Below are 27219 nucleotides of genomic sequence, written 5' to 3'. Positions count from 1 at the left end.
AAAAAGAAAAAAAAAAAAGAAGCAACAAACTTAACTGCAATGGCAACCCATCCGCAGTGGAGAACTCTAATACTTACTACCTGTAATCCAGGCTTATTCATTTGAGAGGTGAGATTCATTGGTTCTCGCTCCAGAGCTTGCAACATTCTGAACATATCGATTGTCAGCTCGCTGAATTTCACCTACAATAGAGATATTCGTTAACGTAACAAGTAACTGTATGTGAATTTCACCTACACAACCAAAAGACATTCATTAAGTGAGCAAGTATATGAAAGCTGGTGACAAAGGCCTTCAATCATTGCTTTTTACCACCCAACATATAGCTATAGCAGGGGTGCACAATTTGTTGATTACGATCTACCAGTGGATTGAGAAGGACTGCTGGGCAGATCGTGGCTGCGCATACGACAAATGAGAATGCAGAGCAAAACCGCCAAAGTGGAGCAACCGAGCAGACGTGCATTACTCACTTCTCAGCACCATCGGGATCCCCCTTCAGCTCTGTCGCACACTCATCTCTATGATGCTCGCTAGTGGTGTCTCATTACTAGAGGGTGGGTTTAGCCAATGCTAAACTCTTTTTTGCAGATGAGAAAGTGCTTGGCATCAGTTTGCATTGGTTCCCATCCTTTTGTCATATTTTGAGGCCTACAGGGGACTCAGATCCACCTAACGGGAGGAGGCGGGGCCCTTTTCCCCGCCGCTGCGTGTGCCTACTACTCCCCCCTTCCTGTGCTGGACCTCCTCCTGCCCCTGTAAACGGCCCTGGTCTGCCCCAGAGCTGGGGGGGCCTCCCCCAGGCTTCTCCCCCCACATCCCCCCAGCAGCTGCATCCACTGCAGGGGTGATTGTTATGCCCCTAGTTCCTCTGTACCACCTCTGCCCCTTGTGCCTACTTCTATAATTTTTTACAAATTGTATTGATTTTGCATAAGCCTTTCATAAATTTTGCCTAGTTCTTTGCGAAATTATGAACGCGGCCATCGCAAATGATTTTTCCTGTAAATTACAAAACCACATTTCTCAATTGTAAACAAGTGTGAACTAGTTCTGCATACACATTTCATAGCAAACCTGACTTAAAAAGAGAGAGGAAAAAAGGGCCTGCACACACTCTGGCTGCATTGCGATTTTTGAATTGCATGCAATTTTTCAATCACAAAGCCTTCATGAAATTAAAGCAAAGCGCAAGGTGCTGTACACAGCAGTGCAATGTGCTTTTATAAAATCACAATTGCAGTGCCTGCAGCGCTTTATGAGTGCTTGCGTTTGTGAAACGCAGGAAAAACGAAATGCATATGATTTTCATTGCGTTTTTTTTACATAAACAATCTGGAAACCAGGCTAATATAGCCTCAGCAAAATCACAATTGCATCACAAAACTCGCCAGTAGAATTTTGATAAAAAAAAAAAGCAATTGCACTGCGTTTGCGACTGTGCTTGCCGGTGTAAGGCCCTTAGTCACACTTACCTAGGTAGAGGGAAGCCTCTGGATCCTCCGGAAGCTTCCCCCATCCTCCTCGAGACCACTGATCCAGCGCTGGGACCCCCTGGAAGTTCGCAACTGTGCTCCCATTCATGAACAAGTGCGGCCACACTGCACAGGACGCCTCGCACCTCTGCAGTAGCTTTGAGCCGCTTGGGCCTGGTGGAAAAAGGCGGGCCTGAGCGGCTCTGTGGTACTGTGCAGGGACGAAGCTTCCTACGCAGTGCGATAAAAGTTCATTCACAGATGGGAGCGTGGACTCAAACTTACAGAGGGTCCCAGCGATGGGTCACAGGATTGCTTTAAAAATGTATAAAATGTGTCTGCAGAACTTGGATCTTGCTACAGGTCCTTCTCAAAAAAATTGCATATTGTGATAAAGTTCATTATTTTCTGTAACGTACTGATAAACATTAGACTTTCATATATTTTAGATTCATTACACACAACTGAAGTAGTTTAAGCCTTTTATTGTTTTAATATTGGTGATGTTGGCATACAGCTCATGAAAACCTAAAATTCCTATCTCAAAAAAATTAGCATATCATGAAAAGGTTCTCTAAATGAGCTATTAACCTAATCATCTGAATCAACTAAATAACTCTAAACTAATTACAACAGAGAAAGAAAATGTGTGCTTCAACCAAGTGAACCTGACAAATCTGGCTTTGCAAATTTGGCCTATTGGCTAATCACGAGACATTGCTCATGCAAATAAGCATTTGCTTTCGCATGCCTAAATATGCAGGGTCAAAAACCAAAACCGCAAAACAATCGCCCTGCGGGAATCAGTTCATGCTATACAGCACTATCTCTGTTGTAATTAGCATTGCATTTCTTTTCTTTGGAGGCAGGTGGTGAGTGACTTGTTCTAGGAGGTGTGAGCCCTGGAGCAGGCTATTTGCGCCTGTCCTCCCCTTATGTGTCGCGCCCAGGTTATGCGCATATAGCAGAACGCAATAGACGCCAAGGTAAGTGCCTGTTTTTAACTCTGGGAGGTGTGTGCGGGCGGCTATTCCCGGCGCTGATCACGCTGGGGAGATCGCCTGCACCCCACGGCCTCCGCCTCCGGGGTGCCGCTGTGTGGGTTCCAGGCGGTGAGAGTGCCTGGGACCCCCGCGGCCCCCCGGTTGTATGGGGGCAATGGGAAGCCTCCTCGTGGCGCCCCTGGATAGTGCTGTATAGCATGAACTGATTCCCGCAGGGCGATTGTTTTGCGGTTTTGGTTTTTGACCCTGCATATTTAGGCATGCGAAAGCAAATGCTTATTTGCATGAGCAATGTCTCGTGATTAGCCAATAGGCCAAATTTGCAAAGCCAGATTTGTCAGGTTCACTTGGTTGAAGCACACATTTTCTTTCTCTGTTGTAATTAAATAACTCTAAACACCTGCAAAAGATTCCTGAGGCTAAAACTCCCAGCCTGGTTCATTACTCAAAACCGCAATCATGGGTAAGACTGCCGACCTGACTGCTGTCCAGAAGGCTATCATTGACACCCTCAAGCAAGAGGGTAAGACACAGAAAGAAATTTCTGAATGAATAGGCTGTTCCCAGAGTGCTGTATCAAGGCACCTCAGTGGGAAGTCTGTGGGAAGGAAAAAGTGTGGCAGAAAACGCTGCACAACGAGAAGAGGTGACCGGACCCTGAGGAAGATTGTGGAGAAGGACCGATTCCAGACCTTGGGGGACCTGTGGAAGCAGTGGGCTGAGTCTTGAGTAGAAACATCCAGAGCCACCGTGTACAGGTGTGTGCAGGAAATGGGCTACAGGTGCCGCATTCCCCAGGTCAAGCCACTTTTGAACCAGAAACAGCGACAGAAGCGCCTCACCTGGGCTACAGAGAAGCAGCACTGGACTGTTGCTCAGTGATCCAAAGTACTTTTTTCGGATAAAAGCAACTTTTGCATGTCATTCGGAAATCAAGGTGCCAGAGTCTGGGGGAAGACTGGGGAGAGGGAAATGCCAAAATGCCTGAAGTCCAGCGTCAAGTACCCACAGTCAGTGATGGTCTGGGGTGCCATGTCAGCTGCTGGTGTTGATCCACCCGTGTTTTATCAAGGGCAGGGTCAATGCAGCTAGCTATCAGGAGATTTTGAAGCACTTCATGCTTCCATCTGCTGAAAAGCTTTATGGAGATGAAGATTTCATTTTTCAGCACGAACTGGCACCTGCTCACAGTGCCAAAACCACTGGTAAATGGTTTACTGACCATGGTATTACTGTGCTCAATTGGCCTGCCAACTCTCCTGACCTGAACCCCATAGAGAATCTGTGGGATATTGTGAAGAGAAAGTTGAGAGACGCAAGACCCAACACTCTGGATGAGCTTAAGGCCGCTATCGAAGCATCCTGGGCCTCCATAACACCTGAGCAGTGCCACAGGCTGATTGCCTCCATGCCACGCCACATTGAAGTAGTCATTTCTGTAAAAGGATTCCCGACCAAATATTGAGTGCATAACTGAACATAATTATTTGAATGTTGACTTTTTTTGTTTTAAAAACACTTTTTTTTTTAATTGGTCGGATGAAATATGCTAATTTTTTTAGATAGGAATTTTGGGTTTTCATGAGCTGTATGCCAAAATCATCAATATTAAAACAATAAAAGGCTTGCACTACTTCAGTTGTGTGTAATGAATCTAAAATATATGAAAGTCTAATGTTTATCAGTACATTACAGAAAATAATGAACTTTATCACAATATGCTAATTTTTTAAAGGACCTGTATATAGTAAAGTGTACAGCAGCAAAATGTCATTTTACTGGTGTAAAAATATTTTTTTTCTCCGATTTTTTTAAAATTGATTTAAAAAAAAAATACAAAGTCTTTTTAAAAAAAAATGTTTTGCCTTGTTTAAAAAAAAAAAAACATTTGAGAGCAATTTTTATCGGCAGGTCATTCATAAGCACGGTGTTCGTAAGTCGAAGAATAGAAGTCTGATATCATTTTCACACAAGATATGCACTCTGTTAGTAGATAGATACATGCATATATATATATATATATATATATAGAGAGAGATCTAAAGACAAGCAAAACATTATAACTAACTGAAAAAAGAAAAAGAAATGGGGATTTGACTGCTAAAATGGGACAGCTGGGAACTGTACTGTAGTCAGGAAACACATTAGTAAGCATTCATCAGAAGGTTCCAAGATAACAATGAGAAGAACTGGTGTGTCCATGCGCTATAGAGATATTTATAGTCAGAAGATAAGGCTCTCCAGCAACATACCAATAGTGACATCAGCTTTAAAGCAAAGTGTGTTTTATATCAGATAGCAGAAAACGTCTCCTCACCTGATTATTGCAGTTTCCAATGATCAGAGCATCAGCTAGCATTAACTGTCCCACAACCATGCCTTGTTCCAGCACCGGTCCCGTCCCCTCCGACAACCGATTCGAAATGATCACGATTGTATTGTCATCATTTAAAAGCATCACGGGGTCTGCCTGCCAGCGGAGAGAAAGGTTAAATATCTGAGAATAATTCTGCAGCGTATAGATGATGGATAAACGCCTAGCATCAGACCAGTTAAAGGCTGTGTGCGGCACAATGCCTGACTGATTTGTGCACAGTCAGGGAAAAACATTCAAATGGTTTCATCAGTCACAAAATAAATTTAAACTTTGAAATCGCAGGAGAGAAGATCTGAAGGCGGCCTGCAATAAACGATCGTGACCTGTTCATGGGGGAATAATTGAGAAGGCTCGAAACTTCCCGGCAGTTCATCAGTATGTGTTAGCTAACGTTCCATTATTTGGATTAAATGTAAATGACTTGCTAGGCTGAAAGAATTGTCTCCAGAGGAAAACAAGGATTTTCTCTATATTTGCTGCTGTCTTTGAAGCTGGAATACATAAATGATGGGGGAACTTTTAAACTCTACTCAATACATAATTTATGGCCCAGCTAATTTCTTACTATCGTAGTGACTAGCACTCTCGCCTTGCAGCAATGAGTCCCTGGCTCAAATCCCAGCCAGGGCATGTTCTCCCCCTGTCGGCGTGGGTTTCCTCTGGGCACTCTGTTTTCCTCCCACATCCCTAAAACATAGAGATAAGTTAATTGGCTTCCCCCTAAATTGGCCCTAGACTACGATGCATACACTACACAATACATACATAGGCATATTACTACGGTAGGGATTACATTGTGAGCTCCTCTGAGGGACAGTTAAATGACAAGACTATATATATATACTCTGTGCAGCGCTACAGAAGATGATATTGCTATATAAACTACACTAAATAATCACAATAAACATCCCATTCTGATATTAATATAAAGTGCATATGAAAAAAAGGAAGGAAGATATATTGCATGTTCTGCCACCCCTACAGCTCATCTAGATTTACTGCAGTGATGTACCTCCCTGGGCAGGCTGGGGATGTGTACACCTTAGTGGAGGAATCCCACCTATCTTATTAGCAGGTGGCAGTAGCAGCAGAAGGTACTGCAAGAAAGCAAATACAAAGCTCTAGAGCAGGAAGTAGTACCCACACTTTTTTTTGGCTTGTAAACTACCCTCCCTCCCTAGCATAGACTGCCAGATATTCCCCCAGTATTAGCAGCCCCCCTCCCCAGCAAAGATAGCCAGATGTGTCCCCAGTATTAGCAGCCCCCCCCCTCTCCAGCAGATAGCCAGATGTGTCCCCAGTATTAGCAGCCCACCCCCCTCCCCAGCAGATAGCTAGATGTGTCCCCGGTATTAGCAGCCCTTCTCCAGAGCATAGATAGCCAGATGTGTCCCCGGTATTAGCAGCCCCCCCCCCCCCCCTCTCCAGCATAGATAGCCAGATGTGTCCCCGGTATTAGCAGCCCCCCTCCCCAGCATATACTGCCAGATATTCCCCCAGTATTAGCAGCCCCCCTCCCCAGCATAGATAGCCAGATGTGTCCCCGGTATTAGCAGCCCCCCTCCCCAGCATAGATAGCCAGATGTGTCCCCAGTCTTAGCAGCCCCCCTCCCAAGCATATACTGCCAGATATTCCCCCAGTATTAGCAGCCCCCCTCCCCAGCATAGATAGCCAGATGTGTCCCCGGTATTAGCAGCCCCCCTCCCCAGCATATACTGCCAGATATTCCCCCAGTATTAGCAGCCCCCCTCCCCAGCAGATAGCCAGATGTGTCCCCGGTATTAGCAGCCCCCCTCCCCAGCATAGATAGCCAGATGTGTCCCCAGTCTTAGCAGCCCCCCTCCCCAGCACAGATAGCCAGATGTGCCCCAGTATTAGCAGCCCCCCTTCCCAGCACAGATAGCCAGATGTGTCCACAGTATTAGCAGCCCATCTCCCAAGCACAGACAGCCAGATGTGTCCACAGTATTAGCAGCCCATCTCCCAAGCACAGACAGCCAGATGTGCCCCCAGTATTATCAGCCCCAGAGGCAGCCTAACACCGCCTGAATGACTTGAGTCAGATGGCATCTTGCGTCATGTGGCCCCATCCCTCCAGGACAGTACCAGGTCCCCGGTTGCTTCTCTTCTAGACCTCAGATCACTGGTAACCCACAGCGCCGCAGTGAAGAAAAGAGAGTGGCTTCTATAGCAGCGTGTATACTGGAGGTACTTACTTCCGGTATATGCGCCATTACCATGGGAACCGCTCTCCTCTTTTCCCTGTGGCCCTGTGGGTCTCCGCTGATCTGAGGTCTAGAAGCGAGGCAAGGGGGACTCGGGACTCTCCTGCAGGAGAAGGCCACCGCTTGGCTAACCTATACTGGGGGAACCTACCTGGCTAACCTATACCGGGGGAACCTGCTTGGCTAACCTATACTGTAGAAACCTACCTGGCTAACCTATACTAGGGAAACCTACCTGGCAAACCTATACTGGGGGACCCTACCTAGCTTACCTACACTTGGGGAATCTACCTGGTTAACCTATAGGTATATATAATGCTGGGCATACACGGAGTTTCTCTACCTTATCAATCGAGCCGCTGATGGCTCGATTGATAATATCCGACAGCTCCGATGACCTGCTGGATAGATTCCCCGCTCGATCCCCGCCGGCAGACAATAGCGGGAAATCGAGCGGCTGATAAAGAGCGCCGGCGAGGACGAGCATAATTGTATCAGTGTATGCCTAGCATTAGAGACCCAAAACCATCTGATTTGTCACATATACTGGATGGAAACAATATGCTGCACATAGGAATACGAAGAAAAAGCTGCAGAAGTCAATTAAATTGCCTCTAAAATGCATCCTATTCTTAGAAACCCTCTGCGCCTGCTGATTTCTAGCCAATCCTGTGATACTGGACCAAAGCATTCTGCTCTGCCCTTCGATGACACAGCCGCACACGGCCTATGCTGGGACTGCTGTGAAGCGGTGCCAGACATCATTTCAAGAGATGTCAGCGCTGGCTGGCAGGGATTCAGTATCTCAGATGTGCCGGGTCACAGAGACAAGGCTGCAAACTTGAATGGAGACAAAAGGACTGGAGGGAGCATGCCGGCCAGTCAGGTGAGTAATGAGTGAGTTCCACTGCTGCCTGTACTCTGCAGAGGCACCAGGGGAGAACTATAGCTTGGGGAGATCCTGAGTGGCCCGTCACCGGCTCTAGGCTGCCATCATTTTTTGGTCTGATAGTGGTGCGATTGAAAAGTTACATTCAATTGTCCTGTATGGCCATCGCACCAGAAAGGTTATAGGCAGTGCTCTGCGATACAACTAGCATCACATCACAATGCAACGCAACCAGGGAAAGGCAGCGTGGAAAGGGAGCACTACCATCTACCAGATAAAGCAAGTGTTCTTTCCGTATGGAAGTGCATGCAATGGAAAAAAGCCCTCAGGCAACAAAAGCCAATTATTTATGAAAGCTACACCCTCAGAGCACTATGCAGAGAAGGACTGCTTGGCTACAGAAGAAGGAATCAAGGTCAGACAGGTAGAATGAGGTTTTCACTTTGGCCATGTAGAAAACAATACTGTCCTATTTCTGTGGTATACAATTTCTCTAAAAAACTACAATAACTGATACAACCAGGGTAAACAGTTATGTTTAATACTTTAAAGGGGTTGTTTCGCAAAAAAAGTAGGCAGTTAAAAAATGTGACAGATGACCGGTTTTGGGCCAGTCCATCTTTTTAAGGGGGATTCTCAGGGCTTTCTTTGTTTTCAACAGCATTTCCGGAACAACAGTTGCAAAATCTAACTCACATAATAGTGTGCAAGTGATTAGGGAGGCCGGCTGGTATCTTGCTATTTTGGCAGTTAAACTGTTGTTCAGAAAAATGCTGTTGAAAACAAAGAAAGCCCTGAGAATCCCCCTTAAAAAGATGGACTGGCCCAAAACCGGTCATCTGTCACATTTTTTAACAGCCTACTTTTTTCGCGAAAGAACCCCTTTAAAGGTATAAAAATCTGGCAGTTAAAATGCAAGAATGAATTTTGAAATGTTCCCTTATATCTATCATTAAAAGGGCACTATGGTGAAAACATGTGAAACTGAAAATATGTGCAAACATAGACAAATAAGAAGTATGTTTTTTTCCAGAGTAAAATGAGCCATACATTAATTTTCTATGTTGCTGTAACTTACAGTAGGTAGTAGAAATCTGACAGAAGCGACAGGTTTTGGACTAGTCCATCTCTTCATCGGGGATTCTCAGCAAGGCTTTTATTCTTTATAAAGATATTCCATGAAAAGGATTTGAACAATGCTGGCCAGCTTCCCTGGTTGCTACACATTTTTTGTAAGTTGGACAGAGCAACTGCCATCCACTAAGTGCTTTTGAAAATAAATAAATCCCTGAGAATCCCCCATGAAGAGATGGACTTGTCCAAAACCTGTCGCTTCTGTCAGATTTCTACTACCTAATGTAAGTGTCAGCAACATGGGATAGAAGTAAATTTATGGCTCATTTTACTCTGGAAAAAAATGTACTTCTTATATGTATATGTTTCCACATATTTTACATTTTTAAATTTTTCGCCATAGTGCCCCTTTAACAGTGCTTTTTACATGACTAAAAAATGTATCAAACTTCTTACTGCTGGGTCTACTGTGGAAGTCTATAACTTAGCAGCCTCCTGCCACTGCTTTGAAATGTAACAAAAAACAAATTACAGATATACAGTATGAGACAAAAATCAGCCCCATCCTCCGCAACCGGTCTATTTTTTTCTGTCAGACAAGAATACGGAACCTCAATAAAGGCTGCCACTTCCTGGAGGACCAAATTCCATTCCAGCTGGTCTTCTGTATTGAAGCGATGTGTGTAGTCTTCAATTTCATCTGACAGCTCCTAAAAATAGCAACACAAGGCAGATTTTACTTCATGGCCTAAGCTTCTTATCAACATTATTTTTTTCACTTAAAAAGATATGGGTATGTAAAGCATAAATGCAGGAAATCCGTTCTAATCAGCCAATTGGAATACATTCATGTTTTTGCCTTCCTTTCGCGACCTTACAATTATGTTGAGAAAATGTCTCCACAGCAGTTTGTAGAGTGTGTACAATGTGTCTATGCACTATGCTGCTCTCATAGCCTCCCCATTCCTCTCCCCAAAAACCACACTAATGTGTGAAAGCTTTACCAACAGTTCTGTGATCTGTAGTTAGGTCTAAATCTTTGAATACCTCTTCCTGTTTCTGCCTGGGACCAGGAAGTAGGAGGGGCAATTACAGAAAAAAGATAGATGCAGCAATGGTTAGATCTACAAATTATTTAAGTAAGGGCCTGTTTCCACTACACGCAGATTGGATGCAGAAAAGCTGACTCCAATGAATGCTTATGGGCCCGTTTCCACTAAACGCGATTTTTCTGATGCAGATTTTCCCACAGGCATTCATTGGAGACAGGTTTTCTGCATCCATTCTGCATCCAATCTGCGTGTAGTGGAAACAGGCCCTAAAGCTTTAAAGGATAACTGAAGTGAGAAGAATATGGATGCAGACATATTTATTTCCTTTTAAACAATACTATTTGCCTGGCAGCCCTGTTGACCTATTTGGTTGCAGTAGTGTCTGAATAACACCAGAGACAAGCATGCAGCTAATCATGCATGCAGAACTAAATGCAGCTAAACAAGCATGCAGAACACCTGATCTGCTGCATGCTTGTTCAGGTTCTATGACTAAAAGTATTAGAGGCAAGGTATTAGCAGGACTGCCAGGCAACTGGTATTGCTTAAACGAAATAAATATGGCAGCCTCTGTAGCCCTCTTTCTACAGTTGACCTTTAAAGAAGAACTGTCACGAAAATCTTAAAATTTAAAACACATACAAATAAGAAGTACATTTCTCCCAGAGTAAAATGAGCCATAAATTACTTTTCTCCTATTTTGCTGTCAGTTGTAGTAGGTATTAGAAATCTGACATTACCGACAGGTTTTGGGCTAGTCCATCTTTTCATGGGGGATTCTCAGCATGGCCCTAATTCTTTATAAAGACATTTCCTGAAAATTATTAATACAAAGATGCAAGCCAGCCTCCCTGCTCGCTGCACACTATTTTGGCAGTTGGACGGAGCAACTGCCATTCACTAAGTGCTTTTAAAAATAAAGAAACCCCTGAGAATCCCCCTATGAGAAGATGGGCTAGTCCAAAATCTGTCGGTAATGTCAGATTTCTACTACTTACTGTAAGTGACATCAACATAGGAGAAAAGCAATTTATGGTTCATTTTACTCTGGGAGAAATGTACTTCCTATTTGTATGGGTTTTAAATTTTAAGATTTCCGTAACAGTTCCTCTTTTAACTCAAGGATTTAGATACAACTCGTGAACCATGTATACAGAATACAGTCAGCAGTAGTGTATTCAAAGGGAAGATGACCAATTAATTTTAACAATATTCAAAACTGAATTTATGCTAGATACACAAAATACAATTTTCTGTTAGTTAGATGGTTCGATAGATAATTTCCGTTGTGTTTGATCTTATTCAATTCAATCATTTTTTCTGGTCGATTTCTCACAGAAGTGAATGGAAATCAATTGGAAAATCGATCGAACAGAAAATTGTATGGTGTGTACCTACCATTACAATGAACTGGAATTGAACAAAAAATATTGTTTCATAAGTGGGCTCCTTAACCACTTGCTGACCGCCCACTCATAACATGCGTCGGCAAAGTGGTAGCTGCAGGACCAGCAAGCGGCTGCTTCCTGTCAATTCACGGCGGGGGGCTCCGTGAATAGCCTGCGGGCTGCCGATCGCGGTTCGCAGGCTAAATGCAGCCCGCAGGCTAAATGTAAACACAAGCGGAAATAATCCACTTTGTTTACATTTTTACAACGCTTCTAACAGTAGCAGCGTTGTACTAGATCAGTGATCCCCGGCCAATCAGCGGCCGGGGATCGCCGTCACATGACAGGCAGGATCCTGTTAGAGTTCCTGTGCAGCCTCGGATCTCCGGGGCAGGGAGGGAGAAGAGGGAGAGGGGGAATCCTGCCGTGGAGGGGGCATTGAGGTGCCCCCCCCCCGCATGCAGAAGCGATCAGACCCCCCCAGCACATCATCCCCCTAGTGGGGAAAAAGGGGGGCGATCTGGTCGCTCTGCCTGTTATTTGATCTGTGCTGGGGGCTGTAAAGCCCACCCAGCACAGATCTTAGAAATCAGCGCTGGTCCTTAAGGAGGGGGGTAAAGGCTGAGTCCTGAAGTGGTTAAAAGACATTCACCTGGGCTGCATATCAGTTGTCCTATCATTTATAACTGACAGCAACAGATTTAGTGTAAAAGGATCCTTAGGCTGGTTTCATACTGCGGATTGGCAGTATTGGTGCAGAGCGGCCAGAGGCCTGCACTGCCAAAAACAGGCCTTAGGGATTACGTGGTAATAACCGTCTGGCAGCTGGCCAAACGGGAAGTGATACTCACTTCCTTTTGGCCAACAGATGACGTGTGTGAAAGCGTATAGCTAAAATACGCTTCCGCACATTTGTAAAACTGAGGCAGGTCGTTTAAAAACACGCGTCGCCATAGACTTACATGACCTCCGGTGCGCCGCACGGTAACGTAGGTATGCCCTCGCGTTAAAATAGGGTACTTCTGGCGCAGTGCACCGCAGGCAATGTGAATTTACCCACAGACTTTCATTGCCCCGAGGCAGGCTGCGCGAAAATGCTGCACCTCCCCAGTGTGAAAGGTCCCTTAGGCTGCGTTCACTATTGTAGGTTTTATTATGGTGTAACAGCCATTTTGTAATGCGGCTTACCACACTGCAATGTCCCACCTATGCAACGTTCATAGTGTGGCAGGAGTGTTGCACTATAACAGGTTGCGGTATGGTAATGCACTGCATGCTTGCAGTGCGTTACCGCTAAACGCATGCGCTAACAGTAAATGTGAGGCATACTTTTTAATAACTGTATGCTTCCCTGTATCAAATGCAATCTGAACATATGTTGCGTTAAGTTACTGCTATCACAGGGAACGCAACGGCCACTGTAAACATGGCCTAAAGGTATTTTTCACACTAAAGGTTCCTATTAACTTTACAATTCCACAGCCGGTCAATTGTTTCTAATCGCCGCGGTAAACGATTGGAAATGATCAATCGTGTTAATTAACGATCAAATTCCCGCTAAACAATTCAATCAGACTGATGGTGTTGATCTGAAAATTGGAGCGATTCCAGATTTTCACTACCATTGGACATATTTCCTTGAGCTTCACTATGCTACTGTAAACTAAAACGTTTTGGCTGGAGTTCCATTTTAATATAATACATAATAATACCAACATTTATATATGTATATAAAGAGTGAAATCACTCTTTAGATTGTAAGCTCACAAGGGCAGGGCTCTCTTCCTCTTTTGTGTCTTGGAATTCATTATACATGTTATTCAGCATGTTACTTTTATCACTGTCATTCTGTATTTTGTATTTTTTTTTTTCTATTTGGTCACCAATTATGTATTTTGTATATTGGTGTATTCCATTTGTCTGTATTATTATGTACCCCATATTAGTTTCTTACTTCGTACAGTGCCACGGAATATGTTGGCGCTTTATAAATCAATAATGATAATATAGCGCTTTTCTCCTGTCGGACTCAAAGCACTTGAGAACTGAAACCACTAGATGGGTGCTCAGCAAGAAGTAGCAGTGTTAGGGAGTCTGGCCCAAGGACTCTTTACTGAATAGTTACTGGCTTGCTGTATAGTAAAGCCAAGATTGGAACCCGGGTCTCCTATGTCAGAGGCGGTGTCCTAAACCATACACTATCCAGCCACCAATATCAACTACAAACTGCTAAAATATCCAGTTATGCAATTATTCAAAGTCATTAACTGTATTGTTATATGCAGCTATTAGGAAACACCCTCATTTTTGTTTAATTAGCCTCCTGTACACCTCTCCACAACCAGTCTCCTTTAAGAAAAAGTAGCACATTATGGGCCATATGCAATTCAAACTGATAAGAAGCTCAAAACATGCGAGCATCTAATCTCACATCGCCCAGAATTTACCTGCAAATCCGATTGCCAGCTTCACCTGAGCGATGTCTCAGAATTAATAGCATCACACAGGCAAGTACTAGCTATTGCCTGAGCAATGCTCCAGTAACCTGCGCAATGTGAAGGAGGCATTTGTGCAGTGGAGCTGTCTTTCAGCACCACGGCACTGCTGCCTTGCTTCACCAGGAGATGCACATGGACCCATTGCTGTCACCTGAAGTCCGTCACCAGATGAACAATGCCGCCTGCCACTCACCTGATGTCCACTCTGCATGCCAGGCTCTGCTGGCACAGCTGCCTCCCATCGCTCTGCGCTGGCCACAGGCCCCACTGTGAATGCTGCTGTCTTCTTCTCCCTCTTCCATGGACCCCCAGTAAAAGCATATTTGAAGCTCCTGCTGGGGCTACCCATTCGTCCACCAGATGGACCAATGAGAGACATCCTGATTCGCTTTGGTACAACGAGAATCAGAATGATTCTCATTGGCTCAACTAGTGGATGAATAGGAGCCCCAGCGGGAGATTCAAAGATGCTTTTGCTGTGGCTCCAAGAAAGACAGACAAAAGGACAGTATCAGTGGCAGTGACCCAGGCGGCGTGGAGTGACCAGCCCGCAGTGCTTGGCATACAGCATGGACCTTGGGGGACAGGCGGTCAGGGGGAGACTTCAATCAAGATTTAAAGGAGAAGAAAGAAGTAAAAGAAGAGAGAAATGACAGTTGAAAAACAGAAGAATACAGAAGAGTCTTTAATCCCTAATTGAAGTTTATTATACATATGTTTTACATTAAATAGATATAAAAGTGACCCCCTATAACTATTTTTCTACATTCCTCTCCCTTCACGTTTCTGGGGCCCTGACCTACATTTATTTTAAAATGGAAATAATCAGCACACAGTACTAGACAAGTGACAGAACAACTAAGAACTTCAAGACACCAAAGTATGAAGAAAACATAAAAGAGCGCAGAATAAAAGTATTCTGCATGAGGCCAGGATTACGTGCAAGATTTTAATTCCTGAAGATCAAGAGATAGAACTCCCTTTTGACAACTACCTCATTTAAAGCGGACTTGAACGCAGAACTTCCCCTCTGCTCTAAAAGATAAGCAACAGTGTAATAACATTTAAATAAAAAAATTTATTTGTTACAGCTGACACAAATCCTGCAATAAATCTGCAGCGTGTCTACTTCCTGGTTTCATGGAAGCAGACATAGGGTTAACATCCTGTGTTTACAAATTAGCTGCTCTGCCGAGGCAGTTAGCTGACAAATCAAATTACAGTTGTGATTAGTCAGATGAGGGGAAATTAGACAGGCTAAACTCTCTAAATACATACAGGGTGCATTTCTCTGTTTTCCTTCTGTCCCATACAAGAGTTAAGGTCCACTTTTTTAAAGCACAGTATTGGAGATAAATTAAAATCCTACAAGGAGTTCGAGATCTTGATTGGAAGCAAAAAATATTGCTTGCATATTCAAGTGCTAAAGTATAGTTACTCTTAGACCTGGTACACACAGGCAGATCTACGGACAACATTGTGGGCCTTTCTATCAATTGTCATATCAATGTACACATGTGTACAATAGCTTTTCTGGTTGTGCCAGTTTGATTTCCACACATTTTGATGGTGTGAGGTCTATGATTAATTGATCTGACTGATCAATTATTTCCAACAGGTCTACAGCAGAATTGACTTTCTATTTTGTGACAGTCTGATGATTTGATAGGAAATAAATATTGACCTGCGTGCACTAGGCCTTAATGGGTTCCAATGCCCATCTATTAAAGCAACAGCAAACATAAAGTACACTTTGACAAAAGCAGAATCACCTTCAATACGTAATAACTGCATCAGGTCTATTTTTCAGATGCTTTGAGCAATGCAAATGAAGCTAGTGCCATAAAAGGCCGCCCAATACATTATCATAGCTTCCAACTGTCTCTTTTTCAAAGGGACAGTCCCTCTTTGGAAATTAAATCCCTCATTCTCCCTCATTTGTCCCTCTGTCGTCCCTCTGTCAGGATTCATGTACAGATATATGCGTTTTTCTTCTGAAAAAAAAAACCGCGTTTAATGTACCTAAATGTTATTTCTATCATTTAAAATTGATATTTCTTATTGAATATTTCTTATTACTCTCTGAATTTTGTCTTTTGCTTCTGAATTCTTTCTGGAATCAGTGACTAGGGGTGTGGATAAATATGCATGTACGAGTGGCAACAAGACAGAAATCTGTGCATGATCTAATAATTATTGTAATCAACACCATTACTTTGAAGTATCATGAAATAATGGGGACATTTATCAGATGACCACCAAATTGCAGTAAGTGCTGGTGTTCTGTGCTGTGACAAGCTTCTGTGAACCTCCAATGGTTTTGTGAGATAAGTAGGGACAAAAACAGCCTTCCCTGCCAGCAGCTACATTCACGATGAAAAACCGCCGCCATGGCCATCTCTCCTCCAGAACCACCGCAAATACATGTCATGAGGAGAGGTATGCAAGCCACACATGGGAACCATGTTATCTTACCATTGGTTATCTTACCACTCAAAGAACCAATATAAAAACTCTCTTTCCAAATTCACATTCTGCCATCCAATTTCTTCCCCAGCAATGGCATTGCCTACAGTGAGTTCCTGGTGTTCAGGGAAGTGGTTGTGGGAAGAGCTAGAGAGTTTCAAGACCAGCTATATGAACTGAAGTAAAAGCAGGTCTTCATGCACTATTAGAGGAAAAGTGACAAAGGCATATTTACTACCAAAAATTGCCAATTCACTAACAGATCAGCAATTTTTTCTTCACTGCTATTTATAGTCAGTTATCCCCTTTAAGAGAGAAGGCTCTGGATCCCATAGAAACTTCCTGGTTTTCTCTCTGCACCTGTCCCCATTGAAATTCCCCACCTTCGGGAGTACTCGGAAGATTTCAGAAGCACTCACATCCCAGAAAGCTTCCGCAGATGGGCGCATCTATACTGTACATACAAAAGCCCGGATTCATGTGTGTGCAGTATGAACCCACTCGTCGACATTAGCACTTCCCAAGCTTCACAAAAACTCCCAAAAGCGTATTCAGCCAGTTGGTCGAAGCAACTTCAACCGGGGATGGGACAGCGATGGACCAATGGCACGGAGAGACCGCATAGTGCTTATGGGTTGCTGTACAAAGATCAGTAATAGTGCTGCACACACATAGTGCACGCCAATATTACATTTACTTCCTCCTGCAGCACCACAATTTATGCTATTAGCGTGACTTGCGGTACTAAAGGTAGCACAAATGCTATGGTAATGCCTGTTACCACAAGTCGCGCTAATACCATAACTGGCGATGCTGCAGGCGGAAGCAAATGTAATATTACCATGCACTATGTGTGTGCGGCACTATTACCGATCTTTTTTGCATCAACTCCTATGTTACAGGAGAGAGCTAAAGAGATCTTTTCCACATAAAATCGTGGTAGGATGTGATTGTGATTTCATCAATTATCAGTGCATCATGATTATTGGATTGGGAAAAAAACAGTAAAATAGTTAAAATTCTTGGATCGCAGGAGAATTCAATAGCACCAAAATTGCTAAATGCTCTTCTTGTGCTTCCACTGACTTTCCCTAAGCGTTAATGCAGGAAAAATGCAGCATGCACTGTGTTGGCGATTAAGTAAAATCGACTCACACAAGTGAGAAAAGGGCACCACTAATACTTGTTAATAACGGTGCCCTCACGTTCAGCAAATCGGAAATGATCCAAAGATTGGCAAGTTGGAAAGGGGCCTCAAGTGTGGGCCAAGGGAATAAAAATACAGACAAGCACTGCAGACAGGCTTGTTGCAGCAGATTTATGTATATGTTACGGCCAGAACCCGCAGTGTGGCCACTTCTAGTTTTGGCCGGCCACTTCGGGTTCTGGCCGGCCAATATGCGAAGTGGCCGCAGCGCAGCGGCCAATGTGAGAAATGTTTTGTTTATGCCGTCTCGCTGCGGCCAAATTGATGACAAAACTTGCTTAATTTAATGAAATATAGCCGGCGGCAATGTAATAGATGAAGCCGCCGGCTTTCGCACTGCCTCTCCCCGATCCCACCTCTCCCCGCCTCCCATACAATACGTAGCAGCCGGCGGGGACATGCAGCCGGAGAGTCGTTCGTCGCGGCAGGGGAATCCTGCCGTTCCTGCAGAGCGGGTGCTGGCAGAAGCGATATCTTCAGCCTCCCCTGCTCTGCTGCCCCTGCTGCGACGAACGACTCTCCGGCTGCATGTCCCCGCTGGCTGCTACGTATTGTATGGGAGGCGGGGAGAGGAGGGAGGGGGGATCGGGGAGAGGCAGTGCGAAAGCCGGCGGCTTCATCTATTACATTGCCGCCGGCTATATTTCATTAAATTAAGCAAGTTTGTCATCAATTTTGCCGCAGCGAGACGGCGTAAACATTACATTTCTCACATTGGCCGCTGCGCTGCGGCCACTTCGCATATTGGCCGGCCAGAACCCGAAGTGGCCGGCCAGAACTAGAAGTGGCCACACTTCGGGTTCTGGCCGTAACATATACAAGAGAGTCATGCTGTCTTGTCATAACTCAGAGTGCTCTTAATAATAGAGTAGGTTTACAGTATTGCTCATGGGGGCTTTGTTAAAATGTTTTAAAACGGAAAAAAAATATTTTAAAACTGAAACAAGCAGCTTAAAAGTACAGTTATTTTTATACTATTTTCTCTGACTGTGGAATTTTAACATAGCCAGCGAACAAGTTCCAAAATATAGAGTGTGTATCTAAGCATACAGAAAGGGATGCTTAGTGAGACCCTGCAATAACCTATGGCAACCAGATTTACTGTCTGGGCTACAGTGCACTAAAATCTTAACAGCCATGTGGTAATGCGCTTTGCTAAGTCAATATATTGTTGGACAGCGCTGGAGCTCACCACTTGGTTCCACTGGTTACTCTGCTTGGATTGACTTGATCAATAGACCAGCAGTGGATGATGACAGATAGGCCATTGCACCTAGCAAGCGATTGTAGCGTTCTCTGAATGCACACCATTGCTGGTAATAGTGTTACACTATAGTAAATGATAAACTAATAAAATGCAAGTCACTAGAGAAAAACCAACAAAGCACATCATTTGGTAGTGATACTTTTGGTGGCATTAACAGGGGCATTTTAGCAGTTTGCGACAAGCAACTGTTCTCTAGCAACAGAACTGCCTGTTTTTCTTAGACCTTACTATTGGCAGATATCCTATCAGGAACATGTTAGATAAATGGTATGGCAGGTAAAAAAAACTGAATGGATTAGCTTTATTAATCATGGCTTCACTATATTATGCTTCAACAGCCAATTTATCTGCTTTCAGCTTCTATATGTTCTGCTAGTAGAGAGATATCAAAGCATTCCAAGAATTTACAACAGGGCTCTGCCAAATGAGGTCAAAAGAAGTGTACTTTTCTCAAATGAGATTTCTATGGAAGCTATGTCAAAATCATCTTTAAAGAAAACCTGTTATAATAAACATATGGGAGAGCTTCTATTAAGGTTCCCATTTATTCAGGTCATGTCTCTAGTAAATATAAGGTAGCTTCAACTAGACATTATTTTTATTCTATAAGACATTTCACTAGTCTGAAGGTTGACATACATGATTCAACCAAAAGGTTTGGTTTTCAAGGAACTTCCACTCATTAGAACTGAAGCTGCTCATTTTTGGCCTCAATTCACTAAGCAGTTTAGACTAGTCTAGTGATGGTTTTTAGTCTACTGATGGTTTGGTGTAATGTTTTAGACCTGTTTTTAGACCTGGTCTAAAACCTTCGGTAATTAGGCCTGTAAAGCAGGGGAAACGATCAAAAAGATGCAATTCACAAAGGCAAACAAGGAGCAACTACGCCCACTTTTTCTGACAGAGATTAGACCAGCTGATTTCTTGTCGGTAAAGTAATTCCGTGAGGCATTTTAGATGTGAGGATGGAACCTTTTGAATGGAGTTTAATTGTATTCAGAGACGAGCTCATCAAAGGAGAAGGAAGTCAGTCATAGCTACTCATTTGTGAATTGCATCTTTTTGATCATTTTCCCTGCTTTACCGACCTAATCACCAAATGTTTTAGACCAGGTCTAAAACATTTGGTAATTATTAGCAAATTCCCTTTTGATGCAACTGATTTACACCAAACCATCAGCAGACTAAAAACCATCAGTAGACTAGTCTAAACTCCTTAGTGAATTGAGACCATTTATTGTCTTTTTTTGTCACCACCTGCATGCTTTTTTTACTCACAGAGTAGTGAGTGACTATGACATTTGCTGTGACAATCTTGCTTAAAGTCCCAATGCCTTCAAACTATGTGCACCATTGCTATCAAAAGAAGTGGTAACTGATATGTTGGAAATCTGAAGTTTAAACATGCACAAGATCAATTTAAAAATTCCAGTATCTTACCAAATAATACAATAGAACATTACAACTCAGATTACAGCAGGTCATCAAGAGTACCTGTCTAACTATAATCATAAGATACCAGTTGCCCATATCTGCAGACATAGGCTCTCCTCAAAGCCTCTGTGCTACTCTAGGTCCCTATTCCAGGCAATGAAAACTACATGGTGGCTACTACACCTAAGGGCACATTTCCACTGGGCTGCCGTGTCTGTTTCCGAATTGGACACGGCACCCATGCTTTTGTGAGTCTGCAGCTGAAAGCTTCCAAGTAGGGCTACTTTAATTTTGATTTATCATGTGTGTCCTAATATGGATGTGTTCATTTTTTTCAGGGGCTATGGGTAACATGTGCAATTGCTAATTGTCTGTGATTCAGTTTAGAGACAGGTCCTCTTGCTCTTTCGTTCCAGCTGCTTATAATCTGGCTGGGCTACCATTTTCTTTTAGCTAAATGTATTGCTACATAATCAGGTGTGTATTTTGTCTTGGTGTATAATTTGACAAGGCAAGTTCCACCAAAACAGGGAAGCAAAGGGTTACACAAAGCAATACGAGGTGCAGAACACTAACAGACACATACACACACAGCACTTTGTGACAGAGACTGCATGCCATGCTCTAACATCCAGCATAACAACACAGCACAAAGCTCATGGGAATGACACAGTGCGGGAGCAATACATTCATCACTGAGACTTGGAAGCCGTTGATTACCTTGACTAGGTCTTTAACAACATCCATTTTATTGAGTAAGAGACAGACCACGATGAAGCGGGCATAGTACCGCAATTTCTTCACAACCAGCTCAGGTCTAATAATTGGGACAATAACAATAATAATAAGGGACAATAATTGCAGTTATCCAAAAAAAAGAACTTTTGTCACTAGCATTTTAACAGGGACTGTTCAAGAATTAAATAATACCTGTATTGTCTTAAAGGACAGCTGAAGTGAGAGGTATATGGAGGCTGCCATATTTATTTCCTTCTAAGCAATACCAGTTGCCTAGTTATCCTGCTGATCTTCTGCCTCTAAATGTGGCCATACACTGGTCGATTTGCCATCATATCGACCAACAGATAGATCCCTCTCTGATCGAATCTGATCGGAGAGGGATCGCATAGCTGCCTTTACTGCAAACAGATTGTGAATCGATTTCAGCATGAAACCGATCACAACCTGTGAAGCTGCCGCTGACCCCCCCTCCTGCATACATTACCTGCTCCGGCCGGCGCGACTCCCCCATCTTCTTCTCCACGCTGGTCTCCGGGTCCGGCTGGCTTCCTGAACTTCCTGTCCGGGGGAAGTTTAAACAGTAGAGGGCGCTCTACTGTTTAAACTTCCTGCCAGGACAGGAAGTTCAGTGAAGCCAGCCGGACCCGGAGCCCAGCCGGAGCAGGTAATGTATTGCAGCTAGCGTCGGTCGTCGGGCATTCGAACGCCGCTATCGGCGCACTCCCGACCCGCCGGTGATCGAGCAAAATCGTCCGCTCGGACGGATCGACAGGAACAATTGATTTCGGATGGAAATCGATCGTTCTGTCAGCGTTTGCGCAACGATTTCACAGCAGATTCGATCACAGTGATCAAATCTGCTGTATATCGGCGGGAAAATCGTTAGGTGTATGGGCCCCTTAATACTTTAAGCCATAGACCATGAACGAGCATGCAGCAGATCAGTTGTTTCTGCCAGTATTGTCAGATCTGACAAGATTAGTTGCATGCTTGTTTCTGGTGTTTTTCAGACACTACTGCCACTAAATAGATCAGCGGGCTGCCAGGCAACTGGTATTGCCTAAAAGGAAATAAATATGGCACTCTCTATACCTCTCACTTTAGTTGTCCTTTAAAACATGGCACTTGACAGTGTCCGCATTAATAATTACATTCATTTGTACATACCCAGAAGGCTCCTGAATCCCCAGATACACTACAACTAAGTAGGGCCCAACTACCCCAAATTGAAACAAAGCTCTACTCTGTCCAGCCCTACAGGCCAAAACATGCATTGAACATTATTTTGTAATAACTTCTAAAAGCCACAGAGGATAAAAAACTAAAGATTTATATGGTTTGTCATGAAATATTGGCCTTATGCAGGCTGCTGCTCTTTGCTTCACAAATTGTTTGCTACTTCCAGGGCAACAATACATATGCCGGTTCCCAATCACTATGAGAGGAATGGTTGTCTTGGATATAGTCTGAGACTATACCGCAGCTTCCAACCACTTAAGGGTAGAAATAGGACGTCAGGTATGTGTAGATTCGACCAGGAACATAATTTATTCTCCATTTCAACCTTCAACAGTGTGAGGGGGGTGTGGGGGCTGCCATATTTATGTCCTTTAAGGGCTCATTTCCACTATAGCGAATTCGCATGCGTTTTTCGCATGAAAATTCGCATAGCAATACAAGTGAATGGGACTGTTTCCACTTGTCAGGATTCTGTGCAGAAAAAATTCGCATGGCAGAGCCACCAGAATTCGCATACCGCTATGCGAATCGCATACAATGTATTTAATAGGAAATTCGCATGAGGTTTGGGCATGCAAATTTTCATGCGAATTCGCATAGAAACAATGGAAAAGCACACCAGCACTGCCATGGTTAAATTCGCATACATCGTCATCCATGCAAATTCGCATGAAAATTCGTATAGACCCGCATGCGAAATTCGCATCCGCATGCAAATTTTTACCGTGGCGATTCGCACCGCACAAGTGGAAATGCAGCCTTAAAGAAAACCTGAACTGAAAATTAAAAGTCAAAATAGGCATACACAAGTCATACTTACCTCCTGTGTAGTCTACTCCTCGATCTCTTTTTCCTCTCCTACGTCCTGTCTGTCCACTGTGATGAATGGAATTCTCCGTCCTCCATTTTGAAAATGGCCATTACACCATAACAGCTTCCTGGTCAGCACACAGTTACACTGTAACATCGCCCACTTGAGCCATAGGGAAACATGGACACATCAGTTCTCCTCTCAGCTATAACTGATAGCAACTGATATATAACCGACAGCAACTGATATATTTCAGTTCTGACAAAATGTTGTCAGAACTGGAAGGGATCACTGTCAGAAGAAAATGGTGAGTTTCTGAGAGGAACTGATGGCAAGGTAACTATGTAATGTTCATTTGAAGTTACCTCATGTGTTTATTTTAAATAATTTTACTCAGTACAGGTTCTCTTTAAACATTGCAAATTGCTGGGCTGTACTGATGATCCTCTGCCGCTAATACTTTTTGCCATAAACCCTGAACAAGCATGCAGAGATGATGTTTCAGCCAAAAATCTGACATTTGCTGCTTGCCTGTTTCAGGTGTGTGATTCAGACACTTCTGATTTGTAAAAGGTCAGAAGGACGCCAGGGAACTGGTATTGTTTAAAAGGAAACAAATATGGCAGCCTACATATGTCTCTCACTTCAGGTGTCCTAAAAGCCTCATACACAGTTGAGCGTGAGTACGCATGGCAAACGACTAGACGAGGGACTGATAACCGGCGGTTTGCCCGATCCAATCCACGGATCAACTCACATGACTTTTGGGCTGATATCGAGCAGTTGGACACGTGTTCAAATCGTTTGAACGACTTGTACTTGTTTTAAATGCAGCCAGATCGTGCAGCCCTTCGTTAGTATGCTAATGAGTTGGTCGTTCAGTTAGTTGGTGTGTTTAAAATAAAAGTTGTGCAATTGCTTTGTTGTGCAGTTGGTCATGTTGTCGGGTTGGTTGTGTGCTTTTGTTGGATGTGTGTATGAGCCTTAGATATGGGAAGATAGTGGCAAGCAGGATTACCCATTGACTGCTTAGACCTTTGTGAGATACAAATCAGAGAAATCTACTCAAGAGAGATGAGCCTGATTTTTAGCCAGCTAAAAATCCACCTGTGCTCCCCCGGACACAACTTGCAAGCCGCGCTATCATTAGCTCTATGCAATGAATCAGATGACGAAATGCGTTGGGTGGGGCTAACCAGAGCATGGCTTGCAAGTGGTTTGTGGGAGGCACATAGGTGGATTGTTAGCAGACAGGCTAGATCAGACAGTGGGCAGATGTGGGACGCTACAGGAGCCCAGGCTGGAGGGTCCACCATAGTCCTGATATGCTGTACACTTGTGAGTGCATTTCCAATTTTACATTTATTTTAAACATTTTATGGTACTCTATGATCAATTGATTCTTTGAGGTAATTCTGAAATACTCTATGGCAGTCTGATATCAGCAGCAGGATCCTGTGGATTGTTTTTAGAGAGGCTTAATTATACTTTATATATCTTATATATCTGGTGTGAACACAGACAGCCCAATATAGTGCAGTATGTACTGGACTGATGTGGGTGATGAGAGGCAAGTGTGTAAAGTTATATTCACAAACCAGGTTACCACTAAGGCAACCACTGTAAATGCAGGTGGGGAGATTAGAGCTGTCCCCACTCAGGATTAAGAAATCGCTCTCTGTAGATCTGGAAATAAGGGGTTAGCACCCTTCCACCAGGGGTGGACTCGAACAATGTGGAAATGAACAGAGGCGCCAAAAGGATAAAAGTAGCTAAAACTTAAAAAAAAAAAGCTGGAAGGCAGTGAAGGACTTGCCTCCTCCAAGCAGACACAAAAAAAGGTCGATATTATATCAACAAGCAAATGTATTTTGTTAAAGGATACCAGAGATGAAACAGATTGTAAAAGCGGGGGGGGGGGGGGGGGGGAGCAGGCATGTATATGAAGCAGTCCTCATGTCCACCGCTCCCCCCATTCTCCCTCATCCCCCTCATTTATCTCGGAAATGCCTCCTGCAGCTACTTCCTGGTCAGCTGGGTTGGGCATTAGTGCACAGTACGCGTAACCTTAATTACCCATCCGCAACTGGGAGCGCTCTGCGCATGAGCACCACGAGCTGAACAAAATGGGTCAAAAGGTAATAATTTTCATTTGCACAAATCAACATTATTACTTTGAGAATTTGCCACATGCATATTGCTTTAAAGCAACAGGGCTAAATTCAAAATTGCTAATAAGATAAACTTTGAGGATGTTCAGGCCACCATTACTGAACGCCATATGGGATTGCTAGCTGTCGGACTGTCATGCTGATGTTCTGCCTTCAGCAGGTAACAAGCAAACCTATTAAAAAGAAGTCAGAACTCTTATAGGCATACTTGTTCCCAGGGCTGTGGAGTCGGTCCAAAAATCCACCGACTCCGACTCCTCAGTTTAGGATTCCACCGACTCCGACTCCACGACTCCGACTCCTCTAATTTGCATATTACAATTTTGTTGATTAAAAGTATGTAACATGAAATTTGTCTCTTAACTGCCAACGCTTAGGAATTTTACAAGACAACTGAAGTGAGAAGGATATGTAGACTACTATATTTATTCCCTTTAGACTAAAACTAGTCCTTGGTAAGAGTACTTGTAAAAGGTACAAACCGGAACAAAGAACATCTATCAGGCCCTAGGCAATGTAAGTGTGGGTACATGTAAGAATGATGTGCAGGTACTCTGCAGGGAAATGAGGAGATTCTGGGTGACAGACAACACCTCTGTGTTCAATGTGCACAGCATTCTCAGTGGATTCCCTGCAGCTCTGTGGGGAATGCATATGCAGAGTATAGTACTACTGTGTAACAAAGTAAACCTGAGACAGATGAAATTAAAGTTTTATACATACCTGGGGCTTCCTCCAGCCGCCTTCAGGATAATCAGTCCCTCGTTGTCCTCCTCCACCACCTGGATCTTCTGCTATGAGTCCAGGTACTTGAGCCAGTCGGGCGTAGTGCGCATGCACACACTCCGCCGCCAGGAGCATACTACACCTGTGCAGCACTATTGCGCAGGTACAGAATGTTACTGGCTGTGGGAGCGGCATGCAGCCGGACAGTGCTGACTGGCTGAATTACCAGTACTCATATCAGAAGATCCGGGTGGTGGAGGACAGCGAGGGACTGATTAGCCTGAAGGGGGCTGGAGGAAGCCCCAGGTATTTATAAAACTTTACTTTTCATCCGTCTCAGGTACCCTTTAATTTGTAGTCACCAAACCAAATTTTAACTGTTATAATTTAAGTAGGCCTCAGTTACTTGGCCTGAGTTTTATGTAAAAGGCTTGTCCGCAGTGTATGCCTTTAAAATAAATAGAGGTTTTGTGATGCAGGCAGAGGCATCTCAGGGTCTGCGTGTAGCAGAGGATACACGCTGATACTGAGAACATGTTCCTAAAAGAAGGCCATCGGACTACTCTGACCTCAACCACAGGAACAGAAAACATTGGCCATGTTTACTAAACATCCACGGTCCTGCATATAGGCCAAATGCCTCATTGATTATTAATCAAGTAGGTGTGTATGATGACACCACGAGTGGGTCCACCAATAATCTGGTCTAGGGGGTGGCGAAGATGATGTCATATTTAACTCTTTCCTAGTCAGTATTAAAGGCTGAGGGAGCTACGAGAGGTCACTTCTGCTTCTGCTTCTTCCTTCTGCACTAGCTAGCAAGGCTGACTGGGACGACTTCTAAGCATGTTCTTCCTTTCTGTAATCTGATATAATGTATGCTGTACATAGGTAGTTTAGTGTAACGTAGTTAGGAAGAAGGTACCTGATAGACTCCAGCAGGGAGTCTAATCACGAGCTTGTAATGCAACATGAAGATTGGCATGGCTAGGATATGATGTATGTATCTATCTGTATTCCTGTTTCCTGAATAAATAACGTAAACATTGAAGAAGCCTGAGAAAGTCTATATCCTGTTTGCGGTGTGGAGAGTCAAGTGATCTCACAGTCTGTGAGACGATGGTGTCGAAGCAAGGTGATTAGAACAGTTTATAACATTAACAACATATCAAAT

General features: G+C 43.7%; 1 protein-coding gene across 3 annotated transcripts in view; it reads right to left on the bottom strand.

The window, feature by feature from the left end:
* Positions 1-27219, bottom strand: part of SCAI (suppressor of cancer cell invasion) — a 252826-nt gene that overhangs the window by 67908 nt on the left and 157699 nt on the right. For 2 of the 3 annotated variants that reach the window (XM_068248199.1, XM_068248201.1), the window contains 4 exons: positions 21078-21174; positions 9657-9755; positions 4797-4949; positions 78-182 (listed from right to left, as the gene is read on the bottom strand). In XM_068248199.1, the coding sequence (XP_068104300.1) occupies positions 78-182; positions 4797-4949; positions 9657-9755; positions 21078-21174 (454 nt within the window). The remainder of the gene's footprint in view (positions 1-77; positions 183-4796; positions 4950-9656; positions 9756-21077; positions 21175-27219) is intronic. The other variant, XM_068248200.1, reaches the window with a different exon arrangement.

This window comes from Hyperolius riggenbachi, chromosome 8, assembly GCF_040937935.1.
Source record: "Hyperolius riggenbachi isolate aHypRig1 chromosome 8, aHypRig1.pri, whole genome shotgun sequence".
In the NCBI taxonomy this organism is placed as follows: Eukaryota; Metazoa; Chordata; class Amphibia; order Anura; family Hyperoliidae; genus Hyperolius; species Hyperolius riggenbachi.
This window is presented reverse-complemented; position numbering and strand designations above follow the sequence as displayed.